Source organism: Eretmochelys imbricata, chromosome 21, assembly GCF_965152235.1.
Source record: "Eretmochelys imbricata isolate rEreImb1 chromosome 21, rEreImb1.hap1, whole genome shotgun sequence".
Taxonomy (NCBI): domain Eukaryota; kingdom Metazoa; phylum Chordata; order Testudines; family Cheloniidae; genus Eretmochelys; species Eretmochelys imbricata.
In genome coordinates this window covers 1,223,655-1,249,224 of record NC_135592.1, presented here as the reverse complement: position 1 = coordinate 1,249,224, position 25,570 = coordinate 1,223,655, and the positions used below count along the sequence as shown (strand labels likewise).

Genomic DNA, 25,570 nt, shown 5'->3' with positions numbered 1-25,570 from the left:
GTATTACCTGGCTGTTAGCCTGTCCATAGAAGAGCAACAAACCTAAATAGAACAATGCTTTTCCAAGTACAGCTTTTCCATCACATGGTTTGTTTTGTGGTATTACCATTTAACAGTGTCTGGTATATTTTTCTCTGTGAAAAGACCCTCTCAAATTAGCTTGTAGTGTCTCTTTGTCACCGTAAATTTCCAGAGGAAATGCAGTGGTACATTAGTGAGCAGGCTGAGTTAGAAATAACTAAAGTATGGCATGGTGGTTTCCTTCTACGGTAAGGTTCATGTACTTCTGCGAATCTTATCTCAGTGTGTAGGTGGGTGGGGACGAAGGTCGGGTTCTCATTGCTTAGTATAGAGTTCTGTAATCCTCCAGAAACTTGGGGTAGCCCGTACTCTGACTTCATGTGGTTGAGTTTGATGTCTGTAGTGAAGATGTTTGTTTTTACCTGAACTGCAGCAGTAAATGCAGGCCCAGTCAAGATTTGGAGGAGGCATCTCTGGAAATGAGCACCTGGCTTGGCCTTGTTAAGCAACCTTGGCCTTGCAGGAGGCAATCTGCTGTACAATAATGAGGCCATTGTAACTAATTTGGACTCCAGTTTTTATTGCTCAGCATCTAGTGGATGATGTTTGTTGGAAGTTATTTCTTAATTGTACTACTGAAAATTTTGTTGCTTAAGTATGAAGAATATAAACACTGGTCAGTTTGAACCCAGATTGCTAGAAATGAAAAGCTAGGCCACAAATTCATCTTGGTTCACAAGCAACACCAATTTAGTAACCTATCTAGTGCCCTGTGAATGTTCATGTCAAGGTTCCTCCCTCACTCTGAACTCTAGGGTACAGATGTGGGGACCTGCATGAAAAACCTCCCAAGCTTATCTTTACCAGCTTAGGTCAAAACTTCCAAGGTACAAAATATTCCACCCGTTGTCCTTGGATTGGCTGCTACCACCACCAAACTAATACTGGTTACTGGGGAAGAGCTGTTTGGACGCGTCTTTCCCCCCAAAATACTTCCCAAAATCTTGCACCCCACTTCCTGGACAAGGTTTGGTAAAAAGCCTCACCAATTTGCCTAGGTGACTACGGACCCAGACCCTTGGATCTTAAGAACAATGAACAATCCTCCCAACACTTGCACCCCCCGTTTCCTGGGAAATGTTGGATAAAAAGCCTCACCAATTTGCATAGGTGACCACAGACCCAAACCCTTGGATCTGAGAACAATGAAAAAGCATTCAGTTTTCTTACAAGAAGACTTTTAATAAAAATAGAAGTAAATAGAAATAAAGAAATCCCCCCTGTAAAATCAGGATGGTAGATATCTTACAGGGTAATTAGATTCAAAAACATAGAGAACCCCTCTAGGCAAAACCTTAAGTTACAAAAAAGATACACAGACAGAAATAGTTATTCTATTCAGCACAATTCTTTTCTCAGCCATTTAAAGAAATCATAATCTAACACATACCTAGCTAGATTACTTACTAAAAGTTCTAAGACTCCATTCCTGGTCTATCCCCGGCAGAAACCAGCATATAGACAGACACACAGACCCTTTGTTTCTCTCCCTCCTCCCAGCTTTTGAAAGTATCTTGTCTCCTCATTGGTCATTTTGGTCAGGTGCCAGCGAGGTTACCTTTAGCTTCTTAACCCTTTACAGGTGAGAGGAGCTTTCCCCTGGCCAGGAGGGATTTCAAAGGGGTTTACCCTTCCCTTTATATTTATGACAGTTCAGCTGCTCAGGAAGCGCCTAATACTGGAATAGCCAGTGTGCTGGCAGAACTACATACAGTAATTTGGGCTACAGACTATGGTATCAGTATCTACAGTGCCTAACTGCCTTCAGCCCGTGTTTCCAGTCCTGCACTTCCACAAGTGGGTTACATGTTCACTGGTTTCTTTCTTTTTTTTTTTTTTTAAAGATACTTTCAAGAAACTGATCTTTTTTCTTGTCCTAACAAATTGTATCGTTTCTCACACTGAAACTTGCGGAGCAGATAGTATTAGCAATTTAGACCACAAAACTTGGGGGAAGATTTGAGAAAATGTGTTGATATGTAAAATTATTCCTCTGCTTTATAAGGGCGTGTCTTTTTTCTTTTAAGGACAGTTTTGTACTTTGTAGTGTAGCATATTGCTGTGTTACTGATACTGTAGTCAGTGTTTTTTAAACATGTTCTATACATTTTTCTGGGGGGAGGGTTATTTATTTGGTTTTTTTACTCCAAATATTGATGCCTTAAAGGATACAGGGGATCTACATGCTTTATGAATCTAAACTCGCACTTTTGAAGTCAGTGGTGCTTTGCCACTGGACCCTTCGTGAGCAACACATTCAAGGATGGATATGCCCACACCCAACTGCATCACTCAGATACCTATATCTTTTCTGATAATTATATATTTAAATAATACATATTTGGTAACATTTTTAAAACCCTTCACTCCTCTTTAAAAATGTTTAGTGATTACATTGGGGAGTGCTGCATTTCCCCCATACTTTCCCTTCTTATAAATAGCTTATTCTCAGTCTGCTAAAACAGCTTTGGGCCAAGAAAATTTCAGTAAAAAAGGCAGAGAGGCACATTAGCATTTACCAATACCTAAAATCTCTGCAGAAAATTAGATAGAACCAGTTAAATGTGTTTGTAAATACTTGAGAATTGCATCTTTTGTTTTGTATTATGACGTTTCAGTTATTCAGACAGCCTATATTTTAAAAAAATGGAACTTTTAGAATTGTATTTAGAGCCTATTTCCTATTCATTATTAACAAAGTTGGTAGAACCTCAGTATTTTGCTGTACTAGATTTAGTTATCAGTCCAGTTTGTTGGCGTCTTTAATTTTTTTTTTCTTTACAGATTCGTTATATTTCACAAACCCAAGGCCTTCCAGCAGAGTATCTTCTGAGTGCAGGAACGAAAACAAGCAGGTTTTTTAACAGAGATCCAAACTTGGGATACCCACTATGGAGGCTAAAGGTTTGTCTCTCTCTTTAACTTCAAAATCTGTTTTGTCCGTCACGGACCTGATCCAGATCTCATTGTTACGTGATTTTAATATGCCGTGAAGTACCCTGGGTAAAGATTAGGTTGTAAATATCATTCAGATGTAGTTGATTTGTACATTTCCTTTTAGAAACTGGACAAAACCCTAGCGGGTGTCTACCAATAGCAAGCGAGAGTGATATTGACCGCAAAACGTGTGTGATAATGGCCATTTATTATGACTGCTCAGTCTGCTTATCAGAGATGACCTACTTCAGCTGCTGAGCAGTGTTAGGAGTGAACTGAAGTGTATTTCATGGTAGTTTGTTTTTGTTAAAAGCCTTCAGTAGCCTAACTTAAGAAACTCCTGGCGAGCTCTTGGGAGAAACAGGCTTTCTTTGTGAAAGATTCAGAACAGACACGCACTTGGTGAGAGTTTGGAAAATCTACTCTAGTTCTAGAGTCCTCCCCAGAGTTCCCCCAACAGAACTGAAGGAGAATACGTGATATTATTGATGTTTCTAAATAAACAAGCAAAACACAAAAGGGCAAAAACCCACACCCTGGTTCTGGGGAATAAACTCCCAGGCCTCCTTTAGATCATAGAAGCAAAGGAGGTGAGAGGGCCATCTCTTCCCCCTTAGAGTTCACTTTAAAATGTCTCAGTTTGGCTTTTGCCTATATCCTAAATACTCCTGCTTCCACTGCTCTCAAATACCGTCTCAGAATCTGGCGTTCGCTTTGGTAGAACTCTTCATGGTGGAACATGAGGCAGCGTTGGAGTCTGTCCTTGACCAATAGTCGGCTCAGGTTTGGCCCCATTCTCCTCCAAGCCAGTATTTCAGTTTTGCAGTGAGTTGCTCCCAAAGGGTCACGGAGCAGGGAGCTGGTGACTGTTTACTCCTGACCTACTTGCAAATGGTTTATTGTGTTTGCCCTCTAAAATAGGCAGAATGATTATACGGCCCGAAGTTTTGGTCATTGGCTTTCCTTTGTTTTTATTTCAATCAAATATGAACACCAGGCTCCAGCTGCTCTGAACAAATGTTTTATTTTATAGACCCCAGAAGAACATGAGTTGGAGACAGGAATAAAATCAAAAGAAGCTCGGAAATATATATTCAACTGTTTGGATGACATGGCGCAGGTGAGCAGAGGAGGCTGTTGGAAAATGAATGATGACTAGAGGCTGTGCTAGGCCATTGGGGGCACTAAGCAGGGATATTCTCTCTTCCCCCACCCCCCGACACATACTAATAAAACTTCAGCTGCTTGGGGCCCTACACGATTGTTTACTCTGCTTACGCCCAGTGCCAGCTCTGACGATGATGCCATTTGAGAAACTCACATGTACAATATAAAGGGGATTATCGGGAAGAGACTGCTGTGGCTCACAAGTCCCGACTCTGCTTGTCGTCTCCCGCCCATTGTGAGGGCTGGTCCCACTCTGCCAGTGGCAGCGATGGTGAGAGTACGGTGCTGGCAAAGCACCGATGGTGCTTCTCCCGGCTCGAGAAGGGGCTTAGAAGGTTAAAATGCTGATGCCTTGTCCACACAAGTGGAACCGCCCTGTTCGAGATGGTAGTAAAGCCTTCAGGAGAAGGCTAGTGGAGACGCACAGAGGTGTAACAGCTCACAATTTTCTGCCAAAAAAGTCCCTGAGTGCACATTCAAAGCTGTCTGAATCTTAATTAGGGAAACTGTTAAAGGCTACCTTTAGCATTCCCTTTGCATAGGATGACACATCTGCAAGGCAGTGGAGAATCAAGCCCAGTTGATTTTCACCTCAGCACACCAACTAAATATTGACAAAAAATTCTGTGCATAAGTTAGATTCAGATTTCTCTGGATTAGTGAATGTAGACTGGGGAAGGAGAGACCCTAAAGTGAAGGCTTTTAAGGACCAGCATTGGTTATTGGCACTTTCATAGGCTATGGAATTACTGATTTGTATAGCCGTGATTAATTTTCCATTGGCACTAACTGTTCTCATTTCTTTTTTCCAAGGTGAATATGTCTACGGACTTGGAAGGGACAGACATGTTGGCAGAGAAGGCTGACCGAAGGGAGTACATTGATTTGTTAAAGAAAATGTTGACGATTGATGCAGATAAGAGAATTACTCCGCTGAAGACTTTAAACCATTCATTTGTTACAATGACCCATCTACTGGATTTCCCACATAGCAACCAGTGAGTTGGTGCCACTTTGGTTTTTGCATTGTTCTAGATTGATTTCTCAGCATGACATAGAACAGCATACCTCTGTTGTCCTGGCATGTCTGTCTAATCTGCTAATTAAAAAGGAATATTTTCGGGGGCTTCTTTTTTTTTTCCAATTTAGTTACTTAGACTGAATTTGTGTTCTCCCAATTCATGAGACACAGCAGGAAGCTTATCCAGGTGACTTTTTTTTTTTTTTTTTTGGTTCACATAAATATTTTTCTCTACTGGTTAGAGGCTGTATTATTTAGTTTTGCCAGATCTTTGACGTTTTGTTGCTGTAAAGTTAAAGGCATATACATGCACATGTAAAACAGTATTCTAAGAGCTATGTAAATCCCTTCCTTCTCTTGAATCCACTGCTTACAATGGAGCATATACTGTATATACTGGTATTGTATGTCTAATGCTTCCCCCACTCATTCTATTTCAGTGTGAAGTCCTGTTTTCAGAATATGGAGATCTGCAAGCGAAGAGTTAATATGTATGATACAATTAACCAAATAAAGAGCCCATTCACAACACATGTAGCTCCTAACACAAGCACAAACCTAACAATGAGCTTCAACAACCAGCTCAATACAGTGCACAATCAGGTATGTGAGTCTTTAGGTTTGGGAAATGTTTTTGATGCTGTGGGCCAAATCCTGCTCTGCAAAGTAACTCCACTGAAATCAGATATTTTTCATTTCCACGTAATGTAGCTAAGCAGAACTTGCCCCTAAATGAATAGAACGGTGTTGCTGTCATATGAGAACAAGTTCTGAGTTTTAGTGTTCAAGTGTTGTTGCTACGTATGAATTTAGACACGTTCTACACAAATGGTATTTTCAGTGATGTGTTAAAATTCCTTAGATAACATCTCAATTCAGAATTTTTTCCTCCGCTCATAAGGCTATAGAAATTAGAGATGGGGCAGACCTATTAAGACATACACCCAAGCTAGGGGGTAGTGCAGACTAGTTCAACAACAGCTGACTCATCGCCTCCCCACCTAGCAGAGTTGCTTATTTTTGAAGATACTTTTCAGAATGTGTAGGCTGCCTTTGCAATTTCATTTTCCATATAGTTGGCATGGCCAAACTGACACAAAGTTTCTCTGCTCTGTTACTTTGATTTTATTGGCCTGTCAGTCCAGAGGCATGAAATGCAAAAAATAGAAAGCAGGTTCGAATACAACTTTTCTCAGGTCTATTTTCTCCATTACCTTTATTTTAATTCTTTAGCTGATGTCACTTCATGCCAGGGCTCTGCTACCTGCAGTAGTTTGTTCCTGGGATATAGGGTACATAACACAAATATGCCCATTTGTAATGTTTTGTTTTCTAGGCCAGTGTCTTGGCTTCTAACTCTACTGCCGCTGCTACTCTTTCCCTGGCAAACTCGGATGTCTCGCTGCTAAACTATCAGTCTGCCCTGTACCCATCATCTGCAGCCCCAGTTGCGGGCGTAGCACAACAGAGTGTTTCCTTACAGCCTGGAACCACCCAGATCTGCACGCAGACTGATCCATTCCAGCAAACATTCATTGTTTGTCCCCCTGCTTTTCAAAGTAAGTGGAAAAACCTGTTGCATTCTACTGGAGTTTCAGCCAAATTAAAATAAAACCTTGTGATTTGGGCCAAGTAGAGAAACTCCAGGAGATCACTCTGTGCTCTCACATGTGACTCTGAAACCATTGAAATCAGCCCAGGTGTATATGTATGTCCGGTTCTCCTCTCCCAGGACACGCTTGGACAGGCGAGGAGAACATACCTGCCTACGAGGCAATCTTCGCTCACTTTATTGCTCAGCCATTTTTTTCCCCCGAATGTAACACAACAACATTCCTCAGGACTATAGGAGAAGTTTGACCCATGTGAGACTTAAGAAAGCCTCTGAAATGTTTCTCATTCCCTGAACAGCACCTCAACGCTCATAATGTTCTGCTTGACCTTTGAGTGGTCAGGCTTGCACATGAGCACAGTGTACTTCCCATTAAGAACCAGAATGAGAGAGTTTTGATGAAAAGGGGATTTTTCTAGAGGTTTAAGTGTCTGAAAGTCAGGCCTAGAATAGAAATCCCTCCTGAATCTTGTCTGTGAATCTGTTATTGCGGGGGCTATAACCAGGTTAATTTTCATAGTGGAGCAAAAATTTACTTCTAGGCTTTGGTTTCTTGGCACCAAGAGCATTTGGAGAGACACTCAAGGATTAGAAAAAGCTTGGAATATACACAGGTGCTATCGCAACTAAAATTTTCATCCTGACCAGTGATTCCCTTAAATTTCTAGACTGAATATGGACTCTTGGAATCTCAGTTCACAAGTGTTAATACAAAGTTGTGCAGCTTGGTGGCAAGAAGTAAAAGAATGCTAATTGCAAATAGATAAAGCTACACAGAGTAAGAAATGCAGCTGCTGACTGTGAAAGCTTCTCCATTTGTATCTGGCTTGTGCTAATATGGTAGGTTATGAATGAAGCAAAAAATCTTGATAGAACAAGTGCAGGGCGCAATGGCTGCAGTATGCGGGTTGTACTTGTTTTTAGGTAGCATGGTAATGTTAGAAGTGTTTGACTGTGTTCCCCTCCAGATGTGATTTGAGGGGAGTGCATTTGGCTGGCTTGTATGCAAATGACAAGCTTGAATGGACCTAAGCTTTAACAAATTCTCCAGTGCTATCTTGAGAATTTTAGGGGCTTGCAGAGACCGTAATTGTTCATTAGCCAGGGCTTTATTGGTGGGTTCTGTCTGATAACTCCAGCTACACGCCTGCCATCTCTGAAAGGCCCATCTAGTGCCAAATGCTTCCGAAGGCTAGGAAGTCCACAGACAGTGAAGCCAAACCAAGGTCTTTTGAGGGAGAATGTAGGTGCCAAACTGATCTGAAACATTCCATTTAAGTACTACTTGTAAAGTTAAGCTTTGTTTAGACTGTCGAAAATGAGAGTTGTAATGGTGGAGGAGTACCAGTGGGGCTGAATTATAGGTCCCACTTTTGCAGGAGTAGATGAACCTTTCAAAGAGCAGACAGGGAACAAAACTCAGTGTGGACAAGGTATTTTCATTCACACAAGGATTTCAGTTACTGTAAAAAGGAAATAGAAGGGCAGGGCATCATGACCCAGTGACACTGGATCATTTCCCCATGTGCCCCAGAAAAGAATTTCTCTTCTCCTGGAGGGGGCAGCACCTTGCAGACACTAGTAGATGTATGGTTTGGCTTAGTTGTGACTGTAATTGTTCAGAAAGTGTTTCCGGTAGTGTTTCCTGTATGTTGGGAGTGATTGATAATTTTTTAATGGGTGGCTGGAGGGGGTGTGTTCCCAAGTACAGTACATAAAGACTTCAGAACTCCAGAAACTATTCTTGTTTGTCTGTTTCCATTTAAATATGGCCTTAAACTGGGTGGTGGTTGGATTCAAGTTCTGCCCTCGCCAGCAGAGTCTGAAAGTGTTCCTATCTCATGGCTTTTCAGTGACCTAAATTAAATAGGTAGCAATAGTCTCAGACCAGTTCTCACTGAACAGGTGTCCGTGTTGCAAAAATCAAGACAGAAAGTACAACACTGTTACCAGCACTAATTTCCAGCAATGCCTTACAGGAGGCGCAAGTGGCCATGTGTGGGTACGAATACCCTGATCTTGTCTTTCGCAGTGGGGAGCAGGTTGCTGCTGGACAAAGGGAACCCCACTCTCTAGCGTAAGGTGCACCATTTCTGTGCCCCTGTGGGAAGGGCTCCCCTTTCCCTGATGGCTGAGGCTGTAACCGTGACGGTGTCTTCTGTTCATCTTGATTTGGTTGGCAGGAATTAGTCTGAAAAAACATTTGAATAATAAAGAAATGGGCTTAATGATGGCTTCTTCCTTTTCCGAACAGCCGGACTTCAGGCTACTGCAAAGCATTCTGGGTTCCCAGTACGGATGGAGAATGCCGTTCCGATTGTACCACAAGCACCAACAGCACAGCCGCTGCAGATCCAGTCGGGAGTTCTCACACAGGTAAGAACAGGGGTAACTGGAATTCCACCTAGTGCAAAGGACAGTCCAGCTTTGTTCTCGCGTTGCAATGGGAGCCATGTCTTGTTGAGGGAGGGGGGGATCGTCTTTGTTATTAACAGAAATCTCAGAATGAAACAGGAGTCGGGGACCTGGATCCCAGTGATATATAGGTTCATATCAAGCTCAAGTCTACCTGGTTCTACTGAGATATTGTAAGTCTGAACCTTATTTTTTACTTTGACACTTCACAATTCTCCTCTGCCAAGTGCCAGCCAGGACGAACTGTTATGGACTCCACTAAGTCCCTTTAGAATCTGATATTTGCATAAAAATATTGACGTGCCCTACGAATCTGCAGGCAGAGGACAATTACAAAACCAGGAGAGTAGTTTTGTATTTCTTTATGATCACTGACTGTGGGGTTTGGCCTTCCATAATGGGGTAAATATTTAGTGTCCTGAGACTTCCGTCTTTCTCTGGATGGAACTGCTGTTCAAAACATTCAGTTCTTGTCTGGACAGAGGTACCTTCCTACATAAGGCAGGTATCTGCTTAAAAGCCAGACAGCAAATTCCATAGGAAATTAATTGGTTTCTATGCATTATTTACCATGTGAAAAATGAGATCCCAGAAAACAAAAGTAAAGATTTGAATTATTGATGTTGTAGATTCCCATCTTTAATTCAATGAAATTACTTTTTTTTTTTTTTTTTTAATAATTGCATCCTTGACATGCGTGGATGTGTTTCACTATTGTATTTATTTCCAAATGTGTTATCAGAATTTGATTAACTTTGAAATGTATAGTCTGTCATTTTACAAAAACTTTAAACTCTTATTTGTCTTCTGCCATAAAAATAAAACTATTTCTGTTTCCAACAAAGCAGTGTTTTATTTAAATAGACAATGGATACACAGTAGAAAGCACCTTTATCGTACAACATTTTTGAACACTGAAGAATCCGTCATCTTTATGGATAATACTATAATTTTAGTTTGCATAGTTTCACAGTTTCTGCTGACAGTTACATAGGGAAATAATGTGCATACTCTTAACTGTAACCTCCCAAGAAATCTGGGGGAAGTATATCACAGTGACTGGTCTAGTCTTACAGAAGCGGTTTTAGGAGATAAGTTGCAATTTATTTGTTCAATTCAAACAATTGAGGTAGCATTTGATGATGCATGCATTTGGCTTAGTATAATTGCACAGGTCACAGTATTCAATGAACAGAATAATCTTAAAGGAAGTCATCATGAAGCAGACCATTCCTGCTTCTCTTCATGATAAAGTACCAAACTCCAGTTAAAAAAACACTTCAGATAAAACGATTTTATGGATTAGGTTTGTTTCTTGGCAATCTCGCCATGATTGATGTTAATTTTTAATAATCTAAAGACCCTGGTGACTTTAAGATTATTAAAGTTCCTTAGTTCATCCTTTCCCAAGAATACTGAACATGAAATAGCCTGTGTATGATTATACATGATGTATTACATCAGTGGTGCAGCATATATCATTATGGCCCAATACAGTATATACAAGAGATGGCTTGGAATACACACATCTAGGATCCACCCAGAATAAGGTACTATAAAGTTTGAACCAGTTTTGTGAAGCTGGTTCCTGTGTCCCTCGCGTTCCCCTCAGGAACGTTTGCCAGTTGTTCACACTAGCCCACCTGGAGGATCAGAGAGAGTAGTGGTTTGAATACATACATTTGATTGCTGTGAGACATTGAAGAGCGTTGTTAGTACCAATAGGTTGAGAGCCTTTCTGGCCCCATTGCTGAACCCAGTTAACCTGTCTCAGGACGTGTGTTTCACTCACTGCCTAATCTGCGTTTCAGGGAAGCTGTACACCACTAATGGTAGCAACTCTTCATCCTCAAGTAGCCACCATCACGCCGCAGTATGCGGTGCCCTTTACTCTGAACTGCGCAGCCGGCCGGCCAGCGCTAGTAGAACAGACGGCTGCAGTACTGGTAATTGCCTCCCTTGATTGTGTTCACTAACGGAGTTTTTGTTTTAACTTAGACTTGCAGAGGGCATGGAAGCATGTGCCATCTTGTGGCTGTGTTCTTGCTACATCTTAATGTCTTTTTGTTTTCCTCCCCAACATTGCTGACGCACTGTCTGACTCTGATGTTTAGTGTGGCTCTAAAGAATCCAGATCCATTGACTGTTGCTCTTTACTAGTCTAGTATTATAAAGCTCTTCTCCTAAGCTCAGAAGAGCGATAATCCTATTTGTCTTTTGCTTACTGTCCTATCTTTACCTTTTAATTGTTGAAAACAAAGAAAAAGGCCTTTTAGGCTGACTCTGCTACAGGTACCTGGATGGCCAGAGTTTGAACCAGTTGGCAAGTTAGCTGCATTTTTTTGTTTTAAAGCTTCTTTGCATGTAGAACTGTTTCAGGTGCTTAAGATCAGGTTAAAACCTCTAATAATAGCAAGTGCTTTTTAATTTATTGCTTTAGCAATCAAGAAACCTTAACCTTCATTGAATATTGACAATAATTCTCTGACCTTTCATTATCTATAACCAATCACTGGCAGCTTGCATCATCCAAAGAAAGATGTTGCTCCCCACAGATGCTTTTTGTTCTTACTACATTTTGTGGTTGAAATTAAAGGTGAGCTCTATATTTTTAGATGGCAGCAGTTTCTCAGGCTAGTTCTGATTAAGCTAAATGTCCAATTGACGGGGGCTGTGAGAGGGGGTGCACCTGGTTTTAAAATCTGTGCTTTCAAAATTGTTGCCCTCTGAATTTGTCTGGTATCTGCATCAGAATTGACCCTGCAGATGCCACAAGCCAGTCATTTTAAAACCCCAGAATCAGATCAGTGAAGCATATGGAAACATTACAATGCACTTTAAGTCCTTCTGTCTTCACATGTCTTTCAAAGCGCACTCCATTTCTTACATAAACCATTTTGTCTTTTTGTGGCAATAACTTATTAGCATTTTTTTCACCCAAGCTGGAGACTCGTTTTGGGGTGGCTTTTGCTCAAGCCGGAGCTCTGGCCTTACTGTGACTAGTGACTTAAGCTTGGCCATTTGAGTGTCTGCTACTAGCCACAACATTAAATGCTCCCCTTTTTGGAGGATGAAAAGGCAGGCAAGTGGGTTCTGGTGGATCTCAGTGGTTTGTTCAGAAAGGACCCAAAGGATCGTCTCTCTTCCACCTCTTCTCCAGTTCTGCTTGCTGAAGGGTTGCCATTGAAAATGGCAGGGGTGGATGTAGCAGAGCATGGGCACCATTAAGTGACTGGTGACACTTTCAAAGTGCATTTGGGTTTCTGAGTTAACAGGCCAATTAGATCTGCTCTTCTATGTGTGTGCAGTGGACTTGGGCACTTCACTCCCCTGACCTCAGGAGGAGACCAGAGCCATCTGTCTTCAAACTAATAGCCTGGATTCTAAATTTTCTCCAGAGAATTTGATATTTCCATTTGGTTTCCCGGAGCCTTTAGCCCAAATTGCTCACCTTTAGTGCTTCCGACGCTTTTCTCTCTTTGCTTCTTAACTTACGTTTGCAATAGCCATTTGCTAAGCTTTGCCTATTTTTGTCCTTCCTCTGTCAAAACAGTTCGTCGCTTGGAAGGCCTGATTTCTGCCTCCCCTTGGGAAGTTAGATTTCGCTCTATATTAAACTCTCTGCTTTGTCTTGTGCAGGTGTTGGCTTTTGGAAAGACGCATGGCGTGACTTTTAACATATTTCTCTTTTTTTTATTATTCTGCTTATGTTGGCAGAGGTGTTGGCAGTTATCTGCTTGAAGGCTTCTTGTTGGAACCAGTATTTGTAATAAGTGGATCTGTTACTTGCAGAAATATTTTGTTTAAAACAGCATGTGTTTGTGGTTTTGCAGTTTAAACGGCAAGAAATAGAACCATGTGTGCTCTACATCATAGAGCTACTGTACTGCAGAAGCATGTTACCAATCTATCCAGTATCCTCATGAGCTGAAAGTGGGTGGAGTTTGAGCATCTCACCTGTGACAAACACAGCAAGAGATGCATTTTTTTTTCCTTTTTTAATATCTTGACTGTTTTATTTCCTTCAGCAACTCAATCCAAGTGGTAGAAAGTCCATATTTGTAACTAGATTTTTATTTCTGGGTCATGTGAGCAAGATGAACTCATTTGCAAAAAGCCAGTGTTGGACTCCACTTATCTAGGCTACTGAAACCTGCATTTTGCTCCATTTCCTCAATCAGTTTGAATCTTTTTGTAAACTATGAAAACGTATTGAAAATGCAGCCCAGACACTTCAGTAACAGTGCTTGAATCAGGGATTTGGCATTTCTGCCATTACCCCACTTCCTCTCTCCACTGCTGGAGAAGAGATTGCGGAGGAGCAGAGAGGTTTCTGCTGCCTTTGCTTCTCCTCAGTTTGAGCACTATAAACAAGGTGTTCTGTGAAACAGCTGCTGAATGGGCTAAATGGCTCCCAAATTGAACTACTTCATTGAAGAGTCTTTCATTTTATTGTCCTCAGAACCATCCCAGATGCACTTGTTCTCCAGTAATGGTCTCTTAGGTGGTCAGCAGAAATGGCCCCTAGTATCCCAGTGGATGTAGTCTACCCGCTTTCTGGCATTCTTTCTGCAGTACAGTCTAAACACTATCCTCTTCCCCAGGTGACGGTTTGTGATAGAAAAGGTGGACAAACTGGCTGAGGAAGTTTGTTTCTCTGGTTTTCTTGTTCTCTTCCTGTAGTGAGGCCATGGGAGGAAGTGCAACTGTATACCTTTATCTCTGCAAGTTAACAATCTGCACAGCTGATTCTGTTGTTTGGAAGAGTTTTTGTCCCAATTCTTGGAAGCTGAAGCTTAGCCGAGTCCCTCTTTCTGTTTGTTGTTTTGCAGCAGGCCTGGCCTGGAGGGACCCAACAGATCCTGCTACCTTCCACCTGGCAGCAACTTCCAGGGGTTGCACTGCACAATTCTGTTCAGCCCACAGCTGTGATTCCAGAGACAATTGGAAGCAACCAGCAGTTAGCTGACTGGAGGTAAGGGTCTGTGTTAACGCAGAGGTGCTTCTGAGCCCGGTGACACGATGGCATAATTTGTAGCAGGTAAGTGTTTCCGGCATTAACAGCTTCCATGTCACCTATGCCAGTGCCACCATTGTCAGGACTAGGGCTAGTACCATTGAAATGTGCAGCCTACATCTGAAACGTCACAGTGCTTGAACCAGTGTGTTAGAGAGCCACTTCCGGCCTTGACGATCCAGTGGGAATGTGAGCCAGTGCAAACCCACAGAGCTGCCTGAGGGTGCCGCTCCCCACGTTCCTGCCCTGCACTGTGCATGCCTGTGGTGCCTGCAGCCCAGTCAGCGTTTGGGTCTCTCTCTCCCTTAGGAACGCACATGCCCATGGAAACCAGTACAGCAGCATCATGCAGCAGCCCTCCTTACTGACCAACCACGTGGCTCTAGCTACTGCACAGCCTCTGAACGTTGGAGTTGCTCACGTTGTCAGGCAGCAGCAGAGCAGCGGCCTCGCAGCAAAGAAGAACAAACAGCCAGCACAGAGCACAGCAAAGTAAGGAGTCCTCCCTGCTGACCCTTCGACACGCTGGGGGGAGATGCGCAGATCCCAGGGTGCTAGCATCTTGCTCACATAGGGGCCCTGTCTGTAACTGTTTTTAGTGAGCTGCCAGCTAAGGGCTGAATGCTGAACTCCTTCCTCAGGCAATCTTCACTGCAATTGGAGAGCAGGGACTGTCTCCGGGTGTGTGCATTGCCAGCAGAATGGGGCCCTGCCCTTGTCAGGGCCTCGAGGTATTACGTAGTACGCAGTCTGGGCTCTGAACAATGGAGGACCAGAGGAGATCCTCCTGCACTGAGGGGAATTCCACCCATTTAACCCTGCGTCATTGTGTGCTGGGACTTTTCCTGGCTCTCTCCTGACCTGATGGGTGTTGAGTTCTATCAGGATGTCCACTCTGGGGCTTTTCTTTTCCTGCTGGCCCCAGGCCATGATGAGCTCTGGCACAGTCTGTCTGTCTCTGGGTGGGCAGCGTGGTTTGGCCACTGAACAATCTCCTTGTCTTGCCCTGTTGCTTCCTGCAGGCCCACCGCTGCACTTGAGGCCATGCCTTCCCAAGTCTACTCGTTGATCGGGAGCAGCCCCCTTCGTGCGGCCTCCTCCTCCAATGCTCTCATTCCAGTGCAGGAGCAGCACCAGCCCATCGTAATCCCAGACACGCCTAGCCCACCCGTCAGCGTCATCACCATCCGCAGCGATACCGACGAAGAGGAGGACAGCAAATACAAGCCTGCAAGGTAGAGAGTCTGGCTTTAGAGCTAATAGCATTTCGCCCTGCGCACTCCCACGTCCAGCCTTGCCCCCAAGAGGATGCTGATGGGAGGAAAAGAGTACCAGGCTAGAAAAGAAACACTCATGCAGAGAGGTTTGTCAGGCTGGGCTAAGAAATCTGTGCGGAGAAATCTCTGATGTGAGGCACGGAACATCCCATCAAGCTGCTGTGCAATTTGGCTTTTCCACTAACTTGAATTACCATAAAGCTCTGGATAAGGGGAGAGTGCCATGGTAGGGCCGAGGGTGCTTCCTGTGGGCACTCCAGGGTAAATGAGTACGGTGTGTTTTCTCCCCTAGCTTGGGCATGAAGCAGAGATCCAATGTCATCAGCTATGTTACTGTGAATGACTCCCCAGACTCAGACTCCTCCCTCAATAGCCCCTACACCAGCGATCCGCTCTCTGCTGTCCGGAGTGCTGGAGGAGCGCTGGAGCTGCCTGCCAGGGGAGCGGCCGACAGCTCCAGCTCCCGCACCATCATCGTCCCACCTCTGAAGACACAACTGGCCGACTGCATTGTCACCACGCAAGCCTCAGGTAGGTGCCCACTCTGACAAAGACAGGACCTTCCAGCCCACTCCTTGTATCTATCCTTGGTTCTGACAGCACTGTCTCCTTTGTCAGAATAGCCAGGACTAGGTGTGGGCAGCTAGTGTTCTGTGCTGGCTTGTAGCTGCTGCCCTCAAATTCTAGAAATCTGGGTCTGTATTAAGTTTCACTGAGTATAAAAGGATTTCCATTGGGTTATTAGTGGCAGCAGCTGATTGCAGCATGTTACTCAGATCTCTGGGAAATGCTGGCATGTTATTGATTCATCCAAGTATGACACTGTAACTAGAGAAATGACCCTGTGAGGGAAGGACCCCCTCATTGCTGATGGTACACAAGCTGGTGAGGTCCTGGAATGAGCTGGAGAAGAATGGACTAACCTGCTCATATTTTTCAGGCATTCTGAGTAGCGTCAGCAAGACCAAACCAGTGGCATCGGTGAGTGGGCAGTCGTCGGGATGCTGTATAACACCAACAGGCTACCGGCCACCTCGCATGGTGACTGGTGGCGTGCAGCCACTCAACCTTAGCCAGGTAAGCAAGGATGTGGCTCTTGCTTTGTCTTCTACTGGCTTCGGAATGTCCCTGAGGCTTGTTAATACCAAACGGGACATTGTCATACTGGACCCTGTGTTATGGGGAGGGGAAGAGGGCTGGTTACCAGTGTCAGAAGGGCCATAGCTGCTTCCTCATTGTTGGCATTAAGTAGCTGGTTCTGGTTCAGTGCTTGATGGTTGAATATGGCATAAAACCTGTGCTCTCTCCTGTGTCAGGGAAGGGGGCCAAGCAGTGCACAGATCCTACCCTTGCCATGCTGGGGGTACTAGGGCCAGTACGAGGGGGTACTAAGGCTTAGCCTCTGGAGGGAGGACTCCTCTGTGCCTCCCACCCCACCCCCCACAGATCTCATCAGGTGCCAGCCCAGAGATGGCCCTGATGAACTATATGCACATTCCCTTCTGGGCCTGAGCCTGGCCTTGCTTCAGCTGGTGCCCCTAGCTCTCGTGTTTGATTTAAGCTCAGATCTTCTGAACACAACAGAGCAGTGCCAGGCACCTCCAGCCAGGCTTCTCTGGTCCCATGCACACATAGCCTCCACTCTGCCTTCGTCAGCTGCACCGAAGATGGCTGCTGTGCAACCAGCCCGGCCTGCTGGATCCAGAACAGCCTCCCTGCGGTGTGCTCAGCGCCTGCCCAGGCACGGCCAGATGGGAGCCTTGGCCATGGCACCAGAAGGGCTGCGGTTCCACCTCTGCCCCCGGGAACTGTCCCACTTATCTCCGTAATCAGTGAGAACTGCCCTTCCTCAGGCTGCCAGTCTCCTGGCACCTGCAGCAGAGCGTTATGAGCCCTGCTTCATGAGTGCTTGAACGGCCCCAGTGCAGGGCCCGCCAATAGCTGGCTTTCCTCCCCCCACAGCAGGCGTCACATAGGGGGTGCCCACTCACTTCACTGATTTTTCTCCTTTGCAGAACCAGCCGACACCAGTGTTGGCCTCGCAGGAGAGAAGTGGAAATCCAGCTCCACGCAGGCAGCAAGCATATGTGGCTCCCCTCCCATCAGCTATTTCTCAGGCTCCCTACACATTCCAGCATGGCAGCCCAGCTCATCCCCACCTGGCAGCAGCTACAGCGAGCACACATCTTCCCAGCCAGCCCCACATGTACACCTATGCTCCGAGCACCGCTACAACACTGGGCTCCACAAATTCTCTCGCTCATCTCTTCTCCCCTCAGGGCTCTTCCAGGCACACCACCTATGCTGCCCACCCTAGCACACTTGTCCACCAGGTACCAGTGAGTGTTGGGCCCAGCTTGCTGACTTCTGCAAATGTCCCACCTGCCCAGTACCAACATCAGTTTGCTACTCAGTCCTATATTGGTGCTTCCCGAGGATCTGCTATTTATGCTGGATACCCGCTGAGCCCAACGAAGATCAACCAGTACTCATACTTGTAGTTCGGGGGCTGCCCTTGATGGGTAGGGTTTGCAGTAATTGCAGCCCACTTTGGGGAGAGCTGGGTTCTGCTACAGGCCTGGAGAGTCAAAGGAGGTTTTCAGGTGTTGACTCTACTCTCGTAGTCTCCTCTAAGTCTGGATGTACCATGTTTGACAATGTCTCTGCTTGGGGAATTCAGTCGCTAACTGGGCAGCATCTGTTGGTACCAGTACAAGCGTCATTGATTAAGATTTTAAACTTTTACTTAATTTTTATAGATGCTTTTAAAAAGGTCACAGTCCAATTTATTTAAAGCTATTCTGATGTTATGGTAATTGGAGGAGAAAAGACAAATGACAAAGACTTTAAAGACAAATGCTGATTTTTTTAACTCATAATTTAAACAGATTAGCAGATTATATTTTAGCAGCTTGCACAAATCCGAATTGCCACTAAAAATATAATGCACATTTATTTCAGTAAGTTGCTAGAGCAGATTTCAAACTTCAACTTAATATTTTAAAGTTTGTTCTATAATTCATTTTCTCACTAGTAGATTACTGTTTCTGCAAAAGCAATTACATCTCTATTTGTCACTGTCAACATTTTTTGTTTACTTTCCTGCTTTGTTTAAGGGTATGATAGAGGCAGCTATCTTGTACTAGCAACCTAATATTCAGAAATCCATTTAAACCATGAAATATTCATTTTATTGTCTTGTAAAGTCTGAATAGCCATAATGCAGCTGGATTTTTATCATTGCAGAAGCTATTAAATTAAGTTTTTCAGTTATATGCAAAATCTCCCTGTATAACAAAATGACTGCTTTGCCAAAATGCTGTATTCTTCCGCTGAAAATTGATAGTGCTGCGTTGCTCTTTTGAGTTTGGTTTCTTTGGAGTATTAGACACTGGCCCTACAATGGAGCTGGATTCCTTTCACAGCAGCACAGGGCTTTTCTTTATTTTATTTTCTTTATCTTTTTCCTTGCATGATTTATTTAGGAGGGAGCTGAACAATCTGAAATACAGTGAAATAATGACATGTACAGCTTTTTATACTCCGGTGAGCCTCTCCTCCTGGGTATGCTAGCGACCAGCTTTAAAGCGCTCTTATTAAGACTTGCATACAGTAAGTGCATGTAGGAATTGGGGGTGGGGGGTGGGAATCCAGATTTTAAAATTTATTACTGAATTTAAAACTATTTTAGAAGTTTTGTAATGGTGGTGTTTTAATATTTTACATAAAATGAAATATGTACATATTGATTAGAGGGAAAAAAATATAACAAGCAAAACTTCCTGCTAACCCCAAATGTTCTGTCTTTGTAATCAAAATGTGTAGTGATTATACTTGAACTCTGTACTTAGTGTTTGTCTAAATCTTAAACGTTCCTGGGGATGAAATTGATGTATCCTTTGTATTTAAACCAAAATGATACGTCAGAATGTATGTGAATTAATGCAATCATTAGAGCTCATCACTGTAGCACTGAGAGAGAGAAAGTAGAACCTCATGAGAGAAAAGGATACCTTCTGATTTGTTTTGCACAGGTATGTGTGATGAAGAGTTGTTTGATGTGTCCCCTTATTGTAGTGCCTTAAATGATGTAGTGTGAATAGAGTTTACAGTGAGCTTGCCTTATGAGGGACCAGCAAGCCCCCATCGAATTGAAGCAATTCACTAAGCTTATCATAGCAAGAATAGCAGGATGTTGCATAGATGCATTGTTCTCAGTTTTAATGCTAACATAAAAGGCTACATTTTTGTTTGGAGTGAAGCGATGTTTCCTTAAGCTTTCCTTGAAATGGCACATATACTGTTAGATGTCTGTCGGTGCATTTCGAATAGGGTAGTGCTGGGAATGCATTGGAATATTTAGTCTGATATTGCAGAAGTGATGAAGTATGTTTAATCACTTTATTAGATTAGAGTGTGACGTTACCTTCCCCTGTGTTACTAGCAGACGTTTCTTGTAAGATATTGCTAGCTTGGTGACAGAATATTTATACCAAAGAGAGCCTGCTGTAAAGCACATAACATAATACCATTAAAAAAATTTATATTTCACCTGCTAATGTGGAACTGTTGGGAAGGTTTATTAGCTATAGCACTAGTGTTATGAGGAATACTCCATTTGGGTAACCCACGTGGTTTTGAAACTACACTTTGTTTCCTTGGGCCTGTCGAACTAGGAATTATTGCGTGACTTTCGGTACCGAGATAAGCATCTTGGCCCAGTGGATAACGAACTGGCTTGAGTAGCGGTTTACTGCAGCAATAAGAGGTTTTTGCAGCCTTGACCCCAGTTCTGTCCAAGTTGAAAATAGTCTAGTTCTACGACTGGTGCATGACATGACAGTGTCCAGAGGGGCAGAAATTCAGTTCTGAAGTTCCACATTACTGGGATAGGAAGGTCTAGGCTGGTCTGAAATTGATCAGCTGTAAGAGGTTTGGTGTCGCTTTCATAGTAAGGACTTTGGAACTGGATGGGAGCAATTAGTAACATCACTAACCAGAAGTGATCACCTAGTGTACTTTCCATCACAGCACTCCTCAAAATGTGGGGATAACTGAGCAATCCCTACACTTCCCATCACTGGTGGTGCCGATGCTCTGTGTTGCTGTAACATTGTCCAACTGTTTCTCACTTAGTGCCAATCACTTCCTTATTTTGTCCACATTGTGGCTTGTGTTTAGTACTTCCCCTCGAGACAGATACCTCTTGGATACAGAGTTGTGCCTTTCCTTCACAAGGCAAACAAACTCCACCATCCGCATTACATGAAAACTTTTCACCCAATTTCAGAGAGTAAAGTGTTTCCTGGCAAGTTCTTAAGAAGAGAACAATAACCAAGGCCTCTAACAAAATGAACTAATCAACTGGGGAAAACCCTTTGTTTAAAAAGAAACTAAACAAACCAGCACCTCTTACATAGTTTAAACAAAAAAAAAACTGCCAAATTTATCTACTAAGAACATTCTCATCTCCTCCACTGATTCAGACATCCCTCAGCACTGGAAAAAGGAGGATCAGATGGGACCTGCATAAACGAGATGTCACATACTAACAGCTAGGGTACATCCAACTTAAATTGTGATACGCACCATTTAAAACCCCCACAGGGCAAGATTCTGATCTCATTGCTGGATTTACAGTGGTGTAACATCAAAATGTGGCCCACAGTGTGTGTTGCCCCATCAAGTGTACACTAAAGAGTCAATTCTGAGGAGGTGCAGCCTTTATCCCAGTGCATTCCAGCCCATGCGGCCCCAGTGAAGCATTAACAACTGTCACAGCTGGTTTGCATAGTGTGTAACCAGACATGCTGTTTATGAACATACATTTGTCCTTTCCTTAAACTATGAGCAATTAGCTGGAATTTGGGATTCACCTTTTGAATTCTAGATAACTCCTCCCATCTAGATTCATTCTTGTGATTCATAAGCTGTGTTTAATGTGAGTTGTTTCTTTTCTCTGACTTGCATTCACAGCTGTGATACCCTACTGCAGAAGTAACTTCAGAGCTTTTCTGCTTAGCACCTAGTTGACTGATGCAGTAATTTACCTCTGATTCAGCAATTTTTTTTTTTTTTAAAAAGTATGTGGAACTAAATTGCTTCTAAATGACAGGATTGGCACAGCCCTGCTTTCTCTTTTTATTTAAACTTATGAATGGTGCCGCATGTCTACATGGTTGTTTGTTTGTTGCTAAACTTTATTATAATGTGTGATTTCAGATTCAGCTTGAAATATATCTATCTCACTACATGTAGCAGTACATTATATGTAATGTTAGTATTTCTGCTTGAATCCTTGATATTGCAATGGAATTCCTACTTTATTAAATGTATTTGATATGCTAGTTACTGTGTGAAATTTAACTTTCTTTTATGGTTGTGCTCTTCCTTTTTAAAGCCGCTAGATACAGGTAGTTTCTGACATTTACTGATCTATGTTTGTATTGCCGATGTACTTAGGGGGTATGTAAAAATCATTTTAACAAAAGAAATATAGATATTTAAAAATTTAATACTAACTATATGGGAAAAGGGTCCATTGTGAAAACACAGTTTATCTTTGGATTCAGTGTTTGTCTTTGGTTTTACAAAGTAGCTTGTATTTTAAGTATTTTCTACATAATATGGTAAAAAATGTAGAACAATTGCAATGCATCAATAAAAGGGTTAATTTTCTGTTCTCTATTCACTTGGCCGTTTCTGAGACTATCTAGGATAAATGCAGAGCCCTGCCCCTTTTCAGACAGCTGTAGCTGCCAGCTGCACCCTCTATCTGACCAAGCAAGGCTCATTGCTCAGTTCTGTGTTCTACATGTCCAGCAGTGAGCAGCAAAACACCCTCGCTAGTAAGCACAGCTGGGGCCTCTCCCAAACTGCTTACAGGATTAGATGTTAAAAAATGAGCTCTTGCTAGCTCAGAGCTGATGGTATGGGTCCAAGCCCAGGGTGTTGTGTAACTCTTTGGAAGTGCTCTGGTATCCTTGGCCAAAATTTTCACAGCTAGGGTGCTGTGCTAGGATGCAAGTTGGGTGGCTGGCTGGCTGCATCCCAGGCATGCTACATATGTAACTATGTGTGAAGGCTTTGGGCTCCCTTGGCACGGAGGCACCTTGGGCTTGATTTTCAGAGTTCCTGAGCAGCTGCACTTCCAGCTGCAGTCCATGGGGGCTGCAGGTGCTTGGCACCTCTGAAAAATCTAGCACTCTGAGTATGAGTGAACAGCCGCGGGAGAAGGGAGAAGCCAGCATTTCCCTTGAGCTGAGACATTCCGGTTGCTGCTGCCATGGACCACAGCAGTGACTAACCTGATATCCTGCAAGCTCACTGAAGTCAATGGTGCTGCTTTGGTGGCATAGCCCACAATAAGCTGAAGTCACTGGGAAAGCCTTTATTTTAAACCCAGAAGAGGATTCCTTAGTAGGTCTGTGTAACAAAGCCCCTGGTGGGTCATCTGAGGACTAAACCCAGGACCTCTTGATGTAGACAGCTGAGTGCTCCCCAGAGAGCTGCCTGCATAGTGCAGCAAAAGAGGAGAGACTGAGGAATAAATCATCAGAGAGCACATGACAAGACTCCACTTTGATTATTGGGCTTCCAAGGTGAGTATTTTGGGGACATCATTCTGCTATTGCAAAAGCTTTTAAAGGAACAGCTGTTTTCAAATTGTTCAATAGAACAGTGGCAATTATGAAACATACCTCCCTTCTCGTCCCCCAAGTCCTCTGGCTGTTCCTACCACCTTGATCCTGGCTTTTCCCAGAGGAGCAAAGTGTGCACACTCATGTTAGTCCACATTTTACCATGTAATTTGCAGCCTGACTGGGGTGATAACAGTTCTGGGCAGGTTGTGTGTTTTATAAGTGCCTCACATGGTCTCTCACTGACCTGTCTGTCCATCATTCACACAGGGTTACATTTTCATATGCTGTTTGCTCTGAGGAATATTTTCTAGTTAGAATCATAGAAATGTTGGGCTGGAAGGGCCCGTGAGTGGTTATCACATCATCCAGCTCCTGCACTGTGGCAGCAGCAAGTCAGAGAGAGAGACGCGCACGCACACACCCCGGACAGGTGTGTGTCCAACCTGTTCTTAAACACCCCCAATGACGGTGATTCGACAGCTTCCCTTAGGAACTTATTCCTGTGCTTAACCACCCGTGCAGTTAGAAGTATTTCCTAATATCGAACCTAAATCTTCCTTGCTGCAGATTAAGCCTATTACTACTTCTCCCATCTTCAGTGATATGGAGAACAATTGATCACCGTTCTCTTTATCATAGCCCTTAACATATTTGAAGACTTATCAGACTTCTTTTCTGAAGACTAAACATACTCAGGTTTTTAGCCTTTCCTCATAGGTCAGGTTTTTAAACTTTATCACTTTTTTTGCTCTCCTCTGGACTCTCCCAGTTTGTCCACATCTTTCTTAAAGCATGGCATCCAGTCCTCCAGCTAAGGCCCCACAAGAATGAGTGGAGACGGACAATTAACTCCCATGTCTTATATGTGACACTCCTGTTAACACACCCCAGAATATTAGCCTTTTACACAACTACATCACCTTGACTACTCATATTTGTGATCCACTCTAACCCCCAGAGCTGTACCACCTAGCCAGTTATTCCCCATTTTGTAGTTAGGAAGGAAAACTCAAATGCATAAGTGAAGTACTTTGCACTTGTCTCTATTGAAGTCAGACCAATTCTCTGATTTGTCAGGATCATTTTGAATTCTAATCCTGTCCTCCAGAGTGCTTGTAACCCCTCTTGACTTGGTGTCATCTGCAAATTTTATAAGCACTCTCTCCATTCCATCATTCACGTCATAATGAAAATATTGAATAGTGGGAGACCCAGGACTGACCCCTGCCAGACCCCGCTCGCTATGCTGTCCCATTGATAACTACTCTGGCTTTTCAACCAGTTGTGCACCCACCTTATAGACATTTCATCTAGATCACATTTCCCTAGTTTGCCTATCAGGATATATCACAACTGCTGCTTTCCCCCCATCCACTACGCCAGGAACCCTGTCAAAGCAGGAAATTGGGTTGGTTGGTTCTTGACAAATCCCTGCTGACTGTTCCTTATAACCCCCATAATCCTCCAGGTGCTGACAAACCGATTGTTTAATCATTTGTTCCAGTAGCTTTCTGGGTATCAAAGTTTGGCTGTCTGGGCTATAATTCCCTGGTTGTCTTTGTTCTCCTTTTTAAAGATAGTGCTATGTTTGCCCTTAGCCAGTCCTCTGGAACCTTACTTGTCCTCCAGGAGTTCTTGAAGGTATTTACTAGATAATGAAAGGTGATCTGTGTGCATTCATGAATACACAGAGTGTGGGTACAAAAATTAGAAACAGCAGCAAGTCTCCAGGGCCGTGCACCTTGTGCCATCGTTTACACAGTCCCAAGTGAGTGGCATTTGGCTGTAAAATATCCAGTCGGCTTGTTGCATGCCCACGTTGCCCAGGAGTGAGGCACTGGACTCAGAATCCAACCCAAAGAAGGGGGAGAGCAAATGCTGGATTCAGGCACCCTCTTGCTACAAATGTTTTGCCCTGGACGTTTCAAAATACGGCTAACTGTAGGCCTCCACACATTCTGGAGTCTGATTTGTGTCTTGGGTGAGGCTCTGGGTAGAGACACTAGATGGTGCAATAAACCTTTGGATACAGAGCGAGCTAAGAGCCCAAGCTGCAGAAAATGGGGCTGTATTGTTGACACAGATGAGACCTGGGTCTAATTCCGGTGCTTTAACTAGAAGCAGAGCCCTGGGAAGACATAGATTTTCTGCACTGGGTGAGCTTGCCACTGCACCTGGGGTCTGTTAACCGGAGGCAGTTTTATGTTACAAACCTTATTATAATCATCCCCCTCCCCACCCCATACAGGGTTTTTGATAGGGAGTAAAAACAAACTAATGGATGCAAAGGACACCAGAGTGGTTGTGCAACACCACAGGGCTACTTCTGTCACCCTGGCCAATCCTAGTACAGCCCAGAGCGTGTCTCAGGTGTGACTTTTCCATCCCACCCCTGCCTGG

General features: G+C 43.6%; 1 protein-coding gene across 4 annotated transcripts in view; it reads left to right on the top strand.

The window, feature by feature from the left end:
• Nucleotides 1-22,214, top strand: part of HIPK1 (homeodomain interacting protein kinase 1) — a 38,209-nt gene extending 15,995 nt beyond the window's left edge. For 3 of the 4 annotated variants that reach the window (XM_077839014.1, XM_077839012.1, XM_077839015.1), the window contains 13 exons: nt 2,866-2,985; nt 4,052-4,138; nt 4,999-5,183; nt 5,647-5,809; nt 6,543-6,765; nt 9,073-9,194; nt 11,045-11,179; nt 14,066-14,208; nt 14,560-14,742; nt 15,273-15,485; nt 15,820-16,058; nt 16,468-16,604; nt 17,543-22,214. In XM_077839014.1, coding sequence (XP_077695140.1) covers nt 2,866-2,985; nt 4,052-4,138; nt 4,999-5,183; nt 5,647-5,809; nt 6,543-6,765; nt 9,073-9,194; nt 11,045-11,179; nt 14,066-14,208; nt 14,560-14,742; nt 15,273-15,485; nt 15,820-16,058; nt 16,468-16,604; nt 17,543-18,028 — 2,436 coding nt within the window. In that variant the 3' untranslated portion in view covers nt 18,029-22,214. The remainder of the gene's footprint in view (nt 1-2,865; nt 2,986-4,051; nt 4,139-4,998; nt 5,184-5,646; nt 5,810-6,542; nt 6,766-9,072; nt 9,195-11,044; nt 11,180-14,065; nt 14,209-14,559; nt 14,743-15,272; nt 15,486-15,819; nt 16,059-16,467; nt 16,605-17,542) is intronic. The other variant, XM_077839013.1, reaches the window with a different exon arrangement.
• Nucleotides 22,215-25,570: the final 3,356 nt, after the last annotated feature.